This window comes from Cervus canadensis, chromosome 23, assembly GCF_019320065.1.
Source record: "Cervus canadensis isolate Bull #8, Minnesota chromosome 23, ASM1932006v1, whole genome shotgun sequence".
Lineage (NCBI taxonomy): Eukaryota > Metazoa > Chordata > Mammalia > Artiodactyla > Cervidae > Cervus > Cervus canadensis.
The window spans coordinates 56,709,601-56,721,716 of NC_057408.1; the positions used below are offsets into that span (position 1 = coordinate 56,709,601).

The 12,116-nt window shown below is 44.0% G+C and overlaps 1 protein-coding gene across 6 annotated transcripts in view; it reads right to left on the reverse strand.

Moving 5' to 3' along the window:
* PIEZO2 (piezo type mechanosensitive ion channel component 2) overlaps positions 1 to 12,116 on the reverse strand; it is a 240,735-nt gene that overhangs the window by 38,961 nt on the left and 189,658 nt on the right. For all 6 annotated transcript variants that reach the window (XR_006265021.1, XM_043444481.1, XM_043444480.1 and 3 more), the window contains 6 exons: positions 10,637 to 10,880; positions 8,205 to 8,301; positions 7,057 to 7,216; positions 6,321 to 6,410; positions 4,277 to 4,398; positions 3,208 to 3,279 (listed from right to left, as the gene is read on the reverse strand). Coding sequence is in view for 5 of the 6 variants with exons in the window: in XM_043444481.1 (XP_043300416.1) it covers positions 3,208 to 3,279; positions 4,277 to 4,398; positions 6,321 to 6,410; positions 7,057 to 7,216; positions 8,205 to 8,301; positions 10,637 to 10,880 (785 nt within the window). In the remaining variant the exon portion in view is untranslated. The remainder of the gene's footprint in view (positions 1 to 3,207; positions 3,280 to 4,276; positions 4,399 to 6,320; positions 6,411 to 7,056; positions 7,217 to 8,204; positions 8,302 to 10,636; positions 10,881 to 12,116) is intronic.

Below are 12,116 nucleotides of genomic sequence, written 5' to 3' on the forward strand. Positions count from 1 at the left end.
AGAATGGAATCTTTATCAGTTTGATAACTATTTTATCAGAGAAAAGAGACCCAGCATGTGCATTTCTGATGCTGTAAGAACTGTACTGTCACTGCAGGAAAACATATGCGTATTTCCAAGTTATATTAGAATTTTCAAATGCTGAGGTGTCTTTTAGATGACATCATGTAATGTCTTTAGGTATCTTCTGGACTTATTCATTGTAAGGTCACAGGAAACCTTGGCTTGTTGAAAATTAGTTGCTATCACTAAACATGATAGTGAGTAATTTTGCCCATGTTTTCAGACATATCTGAAACCTTCATCCATGAAGATGCAGAATGAATGAATTGGGCCTTATATCCTTGAACAGAAGCACTGTAATTTGTTGTTTATTTTGAAGAAGGAACCAGGCCCAGAGGACTGGTCCCAGGCCTGAGGAAATAAATGCAATTCAACATAAGGTAAGAATAAGCAAGAACGAACCAAAATCACAGCATTACATTGGACCGAGATGGAGACCATGAAAGTAATGCTTCAGATAAGCTCAGAGATTTACTGGAAAGTCACACGGACTTGACGTCACGTGGTCATTTGGTAAACACCGAGATTTTCAGGACTGAACATTTTACCCTCATTATTGGCTCTAAAATCAATGACAGCTTCAACTGTATTCAATCATACCTTCGAGAACTTTTGTTCACGTGGCCACTGAAGTCAGTTTTCATCACGAGCAGTCCTACATTGATTTTTATTGTTTGAAAGATGCTGCCAATTTGTATGTGACATGTGCCATTAACACATTAAAAATGGAAGAAAATGTTTTAAAAGTCTCCTATTCCTTTATAAATTGTTATTGAAATGAAACTCAGAAATAGATAATATTTCCTGAAGTTCTATCTGCTAATAATAAGTAGAAAAGCTCTTATATTTATGTTTGTGAGCTCTGATAGGGGTCCTGCCTCCAGCCTGGGTCCGTGTATGTACCACGGACACTGATGCTGACAGCTTGCTTTTAAAATCCCACCTGTAACACCAGGGACTTGGTCCTGTATTTCAGATACCTGACAAAGTGAGGCTTGTCACTGATTCTGCTGTACAGAACTGATGTGGAAACAAGTGCGTCTCACTAGCATGGAAGGTATCATTGAACAGCAATGATGCGATGGTCTGTGTGCACATAGACATGGAACTGGGAGGATGTCACCTACAGAACATGTTAAGAGTGCAGATGCTCACCAATAATGTGAACAACACAGCAACATTATTGTATCATCAATAAGTTTGTAAAGGGTATTTCAAAGACACTTCTTCTTACACTTGGCACCTCTAAGACATATTTAAAAGCCCAATGACTCAAGAGATCGGAAAATGGGCTTTCAATAAAGTGCTTCCAAATCTAAAGATAGGTTTTGGAACTCGTCATTGTCTACAAAATAAGCCACACATCAATTCCTTTCCTTTCTTCCCCAGCTTGTAAAAAGAAATATCTGATTCCAAACTATGAATGACACACACCCCGGCATCATTGCACTGGAAATTTTATAACGAGGCACAGGTAGTGTAATCCCAGCCTTCAAGAACTTGATATAATGAGGGTGAAATGAATCAGAAACTCTAAAGTCAACAACATTCAGAGGAAGTTCTTTCAAGGATAACCAACTCATCAGGTGGTGATTGAAGACCATATCCAATTCCTTCCAAAATGCAATGTTTACACGAGCAAAGGAAAGACTCATGATGACCACAGTGGGCATATACCCCCAGGTTAAAGGACAAAACATCAGTATGACACCATTTTGAAATGGATAGGTCTCTCTAAACTAGCAAAGGGCCCTTTAAAAACAGAAAGATCAGCACAGTTTACTTGTGACTTGATAGAAGTTGGCACACAGTGTCCGCACAGGAGACTGTTGGCATGACTGGCACACCAGCAGACAGTGGGTCACACAGAATTCCAGCTTGAATCTTTAGAACTCTTTAGAACTCATGGATTTTTTCATACCATAATGCTACATTCAGTATTTGAGATTACATTTTATTACATCCAGGTATATGGAGCAAATTTTGAATATCGCTTCCTGAAATTGGCTTGCTGATTTTAGGAAATTGTTTCTTGGGTGAAAGGCCAAAGCCAGATCTAAATGATGGTAAGAATTAGGTGAGGGAAAGGATTCTGACTGATTTCCTACTGATTCGGAACACCATCCTGTTGACATTAGGGACCTTGTGATATCCACTTGTCTGATTACATAAGCTGCAGTTATCAAGACACAATACAAGACATAAAAGTCTGAAGACATTACAAGTAATCTGCAAGATAATGAATAATTATTCAATATTCTAACAAATTCAAAGTGGGCCAGACTGAAATGGATCATCCCATTAGAATGCCATTGCCAAGAGTAAGTGCTACATCCTTCGCTAAGCGGAGCAGGCATAGCCGCTGCATTTTGCAATTACTCATTCATTTTTTTTTTTCTGTGATAGAGTGAAACACACCAACTCTGAGTGGCTATCGAGCTCTGCTTTTCCAAAACCAACATCTGACTTTGTTCTGAAGGGTCTTGTCTCAGCTCTGGTGACTCTGAGACCACCCACACACCAGGTATTGGATTTGGAGGGTAGTTTTAGAGTTTTTTTGAAACTGAGGCAGGGTGAGAAAGTATTAAAGTATCCCCATCTTTGTGCTTAATAAATTGCCAACTACCCTTACATAAAAATGGAATCAATGCTCTTGGAATGGCAGAGCAGTGCATGTGAGGGGGCGGGGCGGGGGTGGGGGCTCCTTAACATTCACACCCAGTGCTTTTCAAAGAGGGTCAGGGACATTCCAAATACAGTGGTTTTCTTTAAATTCAGAGTTCCAGGAGGAGCTGAAAAGCATTTTCAATAAGGGTTTTCAGCCAAGGAACAAACACACCTCAGCAGAGCTCTGGACCTCAGAATCCGATAACAAAGCCATCAACCCCTCTTCCCTCTCTGAGCCCATGGGTGGTGCTCAGGAATACATGAGCCACATGGTAGTCGGCTGACTGCTCTGGAAGATTCCATCTGTCAGGCTCAGAGACCCACAGAGATCACAGTGTTTCTCCCCTCTGCCCCTCCTATCAAGTCACAAGCACCAAACCATGCATGAAACACACAGGTCATGGGGACGCCTGAATTCTGGTCAAGGATATAAGGGTTAGAATCGATGAAATCGTAAGAGGATCGAGAAAAACCTACTGGAAGCATGATCAACCCAAGGCCGCCACCACTGCTTTTTTTTGCCCTTGGTTTTCTGTTTGTCTGCTTCTCCTAAAATAAAATATGTCCAAATATTAATTCTCAGGAAGTGAGAAAACAAACTTTGAAAACCACGCTTTAACAACTCAATTGGCAAAATTAAGACATATTGCAAAAGTACACCCGAGGTCAGGAAAAGAAATCCTACTGACTAAACGTTTACGTGGTTCAGCAGTCAATTCCACAAGGTAAATATTCAGTATTCTATTAGCAGAATGCCACGTCTTCACTTTCTTTTTAGTGATTGAGGGCATATAAAAAGTATAAGAAAAGGATTATCTGTCAAAAATGCATCCCACATTGAATTTTCCATAGAATTAACAAAAAGAAGCACCACCCAGATATTACAGAAAAATTTAGTGGCAAATAACTTGCTAAAATATGTACATTCCAATAACCAGAAATATCTCTTGTGATCATTTTAATGCATGGTTGGAAAAATATCAATTTACTGTTGATAAATAGATACTATGCACTGGAAGAATACCATGTATTATTTCTCCATTCCCTTCAAATAGAAAAGCATGAAAGCATCTTTAAGAACTTTTAAACTTAACTGGATATAACAAATCTATAATTAGATACAATAAATATGTATTTCATCTCAAGTTTCATTGGAACAGACCATAATTGAATATTTTAACTACTGTTATTCAGGGGCCTATGTATTTAATTTTTGTATAAAATTTATAGAAATCAAAGACAACAGTAGACTACATATCTAAATATCTTCCCTAAAGAAACAAATGAAGCCAACTCATCCTATTTTCTTCAGAGGCACATGTCTGTGAAATGGAAGCTAGTTTATATTAAAGTCATCTTGCTAAATATGGTGCTATTCATAAAGTCATGGATTTGTTAAATATGTACTTTCTGAAACAAACACATTCCACCCTCAATTGGAATATAAAACTAGAATGAATAGTAATGTTATTTCACAGCCCTACCCTATATCATGTTTTTACTCAACATCAAGGTACTGAGTGAAGAAGGAAAGATTTCAACATACTCTCGTCATCCTCTTCAGAAAGTTTTTGGAGATCTTGGCCTTCCCCCGACTCCTGGGTCAAGCTCAGCATCCTCTCCTTACCCTTTTTGTATTTCTGTTGCCTGGCCTTGATGCGGTCCATCCTGAACAACAAAATAGCAGCAGCAATGCCAAGAACACACCCACAGTTACCTACACACTTATGCACACAGCCTACACCCGGCTACCTTTACACTTTTACGCACACAGCCAAAATCGTGGGTGGAGTGGCAACAGTTGGGACTTGCGGATGGCTGCTTGTTAGCAACAAGTGTCTCCTTGTTTCTTATATTCTCCCAGGTTTTGCATTCTTTAAAAAAAATATATTGCCTACCTCATATAGTTGAGAAGATCGAGTGAAAAGACGTATAAATTTAAGAACTGTTTTGTAAATAGCAAGTTGCTACTCAAACATTCTCGAGCGTTCTATCAGACCCCAAGACTCTTCTGTGTGTCACATCTAATCTCTTATTGGATCTGGGAAAATGCTGTGTTGGAGCTCTTTGTCTGCTTATTCAGGAAGTCTAGTCAGAAACTTCAGTGTTGAGCTGCGTCTCCCACATATGCCCTCTTGAAAGATATCATTTTTAACTTTTTTTTAATTAAAAATTTTTTGGCCATGCTGTGCAGCATGTGGGATCTTAATTCCCAGAGCACGGATCAAAACTCTGCCCTGTCCTGCAGTGGAAGTCTGCTGGACCACCAAGGAAGTCCTAAAACATTTCATTTCTTGGTTTCTTAAAATTCTAAATGTATGGCCCAAGTTTTAAAACTAATTTAAGTGACATTTCTGCTTTGGGCAACTTAAATAATATTTTCTTTATTTGTTTGTCTTTAGCAATGATCATTGCCTTCATTCTTTTTTTTATTCTGACTTCTCATTTAAGGAAATGGAAAAATCCAGTGATGTAAATTATACTAAGAGGTCTCACTTATGGGAAATTAGGAACACATACTACATGTGGGTTCAAATTTGCTATTTCTCTAGAGCTGACTTAGATAGCTAGAAACAACAATAGCAGTAGCTATACCATCTTGTATTTTCATTATATATATTTTATATAACTCATATCTTTGATTATGAAAATAACCATGCCATGGGATAGTGTGATTCATACTGACAAATATTTTTTGCACAGGGAAAGAAGCTGGGAGATGAGGTCAGGATGGAATGAACTAGTCTTAGAAACTCAGGGAACTTTCCTGGTGGGCTGACAGAATCTCTCCATTTTCCTGGAGAAAGTGGCTAGGTTTTGAATTCTATGGCCATCAGCTCTTAAACCTGGCCCCAAACATGTGAGGCACTAGTCTTCCACAAAAGTTCCACTTACTGCTAGAGATTTCACTCCAAGAAAATAATTATTTTCAGTGGGCTAATTTAAAAAAAAAAAAAAAAGACTTCTCAGATCTCCTGGGTGGAGTTAGTCCATTACTTGAGTTCTCCAGGATGGCGTGGTGGGACAGGAGGCTAAGAGCTGGACATGGAAATGTGGGTGTATTTTTAGTGCCACCTCTGGTTAGCTGTGGGTTTTAAGTCATCTACTACATGCGTCAGCAGCTTCTCCCCAGACTGGACCGTATTATCTCTAAAGATCCTTCTGAAGTAAGAACCCATGTTCATTCGCTTCACCCACAGACACGATGGACTTCTCTCTGAGTTCGAGTCACTGGGAACGACCCTGTCTCAGCCACTAGCTTGTTTAATATTTACCAGGATCAGGCAGAACCGAGCCCTAATCTAAAACAGAAAACTGGAATTCAGAGAGTTCAGAGACCTGCTGGGGGCTCCAGAAGAAGCATCCAAAATAGAACCTGACGCTGGTCTTGCCCATGGCAGCTCCTCCCCTTGCTCCCACTCCCCTGCATCCTCCTTTGGACAATTTCCATGTCAGTCGACACGGAGCAGACACCTGGGCATGTGTGAAGGTCACCACAAACGGCTTCCTCAGGGCTTGGGGCTCCCTGGGAGCCAGGAGCTGGTGGGACAGGATCAGGAGAACCCCAAATGAAAGGGAAGCGTCCTTACTGCCTCTTCAGCTGGTCCATGGACTTTTTCTCCTCCTCGATTCTGGCCTTCACAGCCTTCACAATGGTGGCCTGGAAAAGCTCAGCCCCTCTAAAAGAAAGCCAGAAACGGAATGAATGAGCATTTTTATCGGTATTGGCCACTTTCCCTGACAACGGTTACTAAGGGAGAGAAAACATTTGCCGGGGGAGGGACGTGCTGCTGCCCGGAGTCTCTGGGCTGGGACTGGGGGTCCCAAGTCCCATCTAGAAGCCCCATCCCCGTGGACAGACTCACACAGCCTCCAGCCTCTCTTGGGGAAAGAGGCTTCTCCAGCTACACTCTGAAAGGTAACAGGTGAGGATGTTTTTCTCTATCTTCAGGAGTTTCTCCTTAAAATGGAGGCGGCCGAGATGGGGGAAGATGCACTAGACTCTGGACCAACATGGTCTCTGCTTCTGTTCTGACTCAGGAGGCCCTAAGGAGCTCCTCCAGGACTGAGGTCTGGACAGAGGGGCTCAATGTCCAGTCTGTCTTTGAACTTTGAGAGTATCCCAGTCCTGGTAAGGTGTAACTCCCTCCAGAGTCTTCCTCTTTACTCTTCTGTTCTAGATCTTAAAGCCTTGGATCACTTTTCCTGGAAGGAATGTGTCTGAATTTCTTGGTTCTACAAGCAAGCTCAGACAGTAGGCCGGGTGCAATGTCACTTCCCGGCAGGTTTCTTAGGAGAAATCCCTGATTCCACAGCCTGACCCACCTGGATGCCAGGATCTGCGAGGCTTTTATATCCGCCACCACGTGCAGGAAATAGTAACTCATGAACACTCTTCTCTGCAGCAGCAGGAAGGCAAAGCATATGCTGTCCCAAATGATTCCCGCCTCCCCACTGGGCAGTTTACATGAGGAGTCATCATCAGCTGGGGGAGGGGAAAAGAAAAAGAAAAAAATTAAAATGAACACCCATTTTCACTGTTATTTTATAAGCTCCATGATAATATCACACAGACAAATGAGCAAACTTCCGAAGCATTGAGTCCCTGTGAGTGGATTTATCTGCAGTCAAGGGCACAAACTTCAAGTCCGGTAACAGCACCAGTTCATAAGGCTGACCACAAGTGAGCTCTGGATACTCTAGGGCTCAGGAGGAAAGGTCAGGGAGAAATTGAATCTGTATGTCCCAACACCAGAGGGAATCTCGGCACAAACAAGACGTGTTCTGGGAATGGGCCCTTCACAGGGCAGCCAGCAGAGCAGCTACAGCCTACTGGAAGAAGAGGTGCCAACAGCATGCCTGGCCCCAAATCAGAATAAGCTCTAGCACCTTCTTCATCTTCCTACCAGAAGGCAGGGCAGGGCGGGGGTGGGGATGGGGGAGCGCCAGGTTCCAGGCCCCATGGAGAACAGAGGACAGTGGTGCTGTCCAGGGTTCTGACGCAAGAGGCACAGGGTAGGTATGGGAGTCCCGTATCCAGCAGGGAGGGAGTCTAACTGCAGACACCGTTACTCCTCCCAGCTGTCCACCCGGTGGGGTTTCTCTGAGCTTCGGAGTGGGGGTCTGCAGGTAGAGCTCCTCTGCTGACCAAGATGCCCACTGAGGCAGCCACAGGTGTGCGTGGGTATCTGTGACCCTTCCCATCAGAAACACAGGAAGTTCAGGGAGTTGCTAAAGAACTGCTTGGGGAGGGGAATGGGACATTTGTCAAAGACCAAAGATTATCTTGAGGGTGGGGGTGTCCTGGCCACAGATAGCCTGGCAGCACCAGCCCACAGCTCCTTGAAGACACTGAGTTGGGCGTCCCTTCATCTGCTTCCTTCAGGGACTTTGGCCCAGGTATTTAAATTAGAACACTACCTCTGCCCTCCCTTCTCTGTGCCCCCATCCCCAAATCTGCTTTTCATACTCACGCATTTTGTAGCCCTTGACTGTACAGGCCAGGCTGAATGCCTGGATCAACCAGCAACTATTTTGAACCAATTTTTCAATATAGCCACATGCTCCTATCTGAAAAACAAATGGGAAATGAGTGTCCTGAAACTATGCACCCAGAAAACAAGGTTGATGTCTTGCAATCCCAATATGTGCAGGAATTCCCTGCGGCTCAGTGCTCTGGTGGCTCCTAATATCCAGTCCCACCCAGTAAAATGGTTGATGCTTCACTTCTGGGAGTTAAACCCAAGGAGCAAGGAGGAGAAGCCTCAGCATGGTGCTCTCTGCACTGGGAAGTGCCTCTCTTTTCAAAGAGGATACTTAGAGAGTCATAGGAACAAGCCTGACTCTGCAATAGCCAATGGGTGAGCACTAATCCAGGACTCGGATTTGGGCAGAGACGAACCTAGACAGCATATTAAAAAACAGACATTACTTTGCTGACAAAGGTCCATACAGTCAAAGCTATGGTTTTTCCAGTAGTCATGTATGGATGTGAGAGCTGGACCATAAAGAAGGCTGAGCACTGAAGTATTGATGCTTTTGAACTGTGGTGTTGGAGAAGACTCTTGAGATTCCCTTGGACAGCAAGGAGATCAAAACAGTCAATCCTAAAGGAAATCAACCCTGAATATTCATTGGAAGTACAGATGCTCCAATACTTTGGCCACCTGATATGAATAGCCGATTCATTGGAAAAGACCCTCATGCTGGGAAAGATTGAAGGCGTGAGGAGAAGGGGACAACAGAGGATGAGATGGTTTGATGGCATCACTGACTCAATGGACATGAGTTTGAGCAAGCTCTGGGAGATGGTGAAGGACAGAGAAGCCTGATGTGCTGCTGTCCATGGGGTCTCAAAGAGTTGGACACAAGTGGGCAACTAAACAGCAAAACAACAGCAAAGTGAAGACCAATTCTGAAGTCCGGGTTTACAGAATGAATGAATGAATGAGTGGATTCCACAGTTACGCACTCTTGAGGAACAGCTGTCGGGAGGGATCAGCTCCCAGGCGCTGGTCTCTGCCCATCAGACTAATTTCAGGAGAAAGAGTGACCTTTTGTCCTGACTCATCCTCTGCCTGAGAACTCTCAACACCACCCCACAGGCAAACACGCACTGCTGGAGTCCAACTGAGGAATAAAAATCACTTTTACTACCAACTAGAAACTTAACCATTCTCATGGACTGGAGAAAAAATAAATTCTTCAAATACACACTCATGGTTACATAGACTTGGCTTCCCCAGACCTCTAAACACAGCAATGCATGTGCCTTCCCCGACCCAAAGTCAAATGCTTTCCAGGAGAATTGCCTGGTGAGTTCATCTTTAAGCACTAGGAAGGGGAGAAGCAGGCAGTTGTACATCACTGTTCTTTTATTTTTATTTTAATTAATTTTTAAATTGGAGGATATTTGCTTTACAATATTGTGCTGATTTCTGCCATATATCAACACGAATCAGCCATTGGTATACGTATGTACCCTCCTTCTCGAAACTCCTTATCACCTTCCACCCCATTCCACCACTGTTCTTCTAAAACTCTGTCAGTTATAGCCATGAGGGGCAGGCCCTGGGATTGAGTTCAAATCAGAGTTAGATGTGGATTAATTCCTTCAGCTCCTGAAAGGTCACTGTTAATTTCCTGACACAATAAATAGCTTAAAAGGTATCTTTGTGGCCTAAAAGATTTCTCGTGACTCTAATCCATGGGCAGTTTATCTACCAGGGAGGGGCCACATTGTGGCCTGGAAAGCAGAAATTTAACAGAGAACCAGCCATGTTCTGTGGACAGGAGGTGTTCGCTTCAACCCTGAACTATCTTAGCTGTTTTTAAGTCAAGACCTCAGTGCTTAGAGCAGCCATGAAGTTCCCGTGTCCACCTGCACATCAGGGCACCATAAAACACCTGCACCTTTGGGGGCCTGTCCCTCCCATCTGTACCCCACTCTGTGTCCTGGAAAATCTTGCCCATTCTATCAATATTTACACTTGCATGGAGCTTTTCCAGTAAAAGAGTCAGTTTCAGCCAACATGATATAATTTGTGAAGACATCACATGACTGTTTCAACTCATAAAGGGCCATGTGCAGCCTGTCCTGGAGTGATATCCAATTGTTCCTCAGAAGGGATAGATTTTAAATGAGAAAATACATTTTAGAGTTTTTTTCCCCCTACAAATACATATCCTTTTGTCCTTGAGAGGGTGGACGTGAGCAAAAAGGATTCTGCTTAAAACGGCAAAACAAGGAGTAATAAATGGTCATTCCAATTCTGAGTTTGCCAGGATCCTATTTGAGGCAGTTAAGAGAGCAGCATGAGGGGCTGAGGGCTTTCAGTAACCACTGAATGGGTCATTTGCTCTGAGGCTGGGACTGCAAATGTGTTACACGGCACGAGCCACTTACAGACAGTATGTTTTTCATTGTGATCACGAAGACGTTGTAAGCGATCAGCCAATCCCAGTAGCGCAGGATGCTCTTGATGGGTTTCAGCAGCAAGTCGCCCCCAAAGAGCAGGAAGTAGAAGCAGGCCACCAGGTAGCCCATGCAAAAGATGCTGATACGGGTCGTCCCAGTGATGAAGATGATGGTGAGCACGAACCAGAAGAGGTAGCTGAAGATGACCACCTTGGACATGTCCAGGTACGACCTGGACAATGAAACCAAGAGACAACATAGACTGCAGCCAGACCAAGTCGGGAGGTTCTAGTCGAGGAAAGGAATGCGTTCACACATCCTCCTCCTGACTTGGCCTGGAGGCACAGGCCAGACGGGGCGCTCTGATCGCTGGCTGGTCCGTGGGCAATCCTCACCCAGTTAGTGATGGACGGAGCGGTACTTTGTGAAAACACCGTGTGCACTTTTATTATCATCAAACTGGGGCCAAAATTCCCACAAGCAGCAACGTTTTCTGCCTAGTACTTGAAGAGTCAGGCATGACTGAGCCACTACCGCTTTCACTTTTTTACACACCCACGTGGAGCTTGCAGGCTCTGTCAGCACTCTCTCTGCACTTCCCTGGGCCGACCCAAGGTCCCATCTGTGGGACCACTCCTCACTCTGCAGACAGGCAGATGCTTGGGCCCCCTCCTCCCCCAGTGATGGAGCTCCGGGAGCTTCCCTAGCTGGGTATCAGCTGACAGACATCGTGCCTACAAGCCATGTCCTGTCTGGATTCCTTTGCTCAGAGACTCTCGGCTTTGGAGGCTTTGCTTTGGCTGTTTCTCTTCCCAAGTTTGGGGAGATGCACAGAAGCACCAGTTGTGCATCAGATACTTGATAATTGAGCTGTTATTTTGTTGGAGCTCTTAAGTCATCTCTGATGAAATATATGCTATACTGTTTTCAGCATAGTTAGGGAATAAGTGGTCCCTAGAAGAACACTGGTGATGGACGGGGTAGTGAAGTTGGTGATGGACAGGGAAGCCTGGCGTGCTGAGGTCCACGGGGTTACAAAGAGTCAGACATGACTAAGTGACTGAACTGAACTGAGAAGAACACTGTCACAGAAGTGGACTTTTGGACTGTACTCTTCTTAGACTAAAATATTCAACACTTCTGAATAGTTCCATGATTTTTCTCTAAACTATGTTTCGCTCATCCTTGATGTCATACACACTGGAGAGTGCATAAGATGTGGGTGTTTCTCAGCATCCCACGGTCACAAAGGTAATGTCAGTGATTTGGTCCTGGTATGGGATCTGAGTGCCCACAGTCCTCCCAACGTGTGTGACTTAAAGTCGGTGGAACTAGACTGCTGGCATGTTTGAGTGTGAGTGTGTGTGTGCTCATGCACACGTGTTTGTGCATTGTATGCTTTCCATCCATTTCCCTTCCTTGCCTGCAGCTGCGAATCCCCCTGCAGGAGCCCCATCCCTCACTCCTC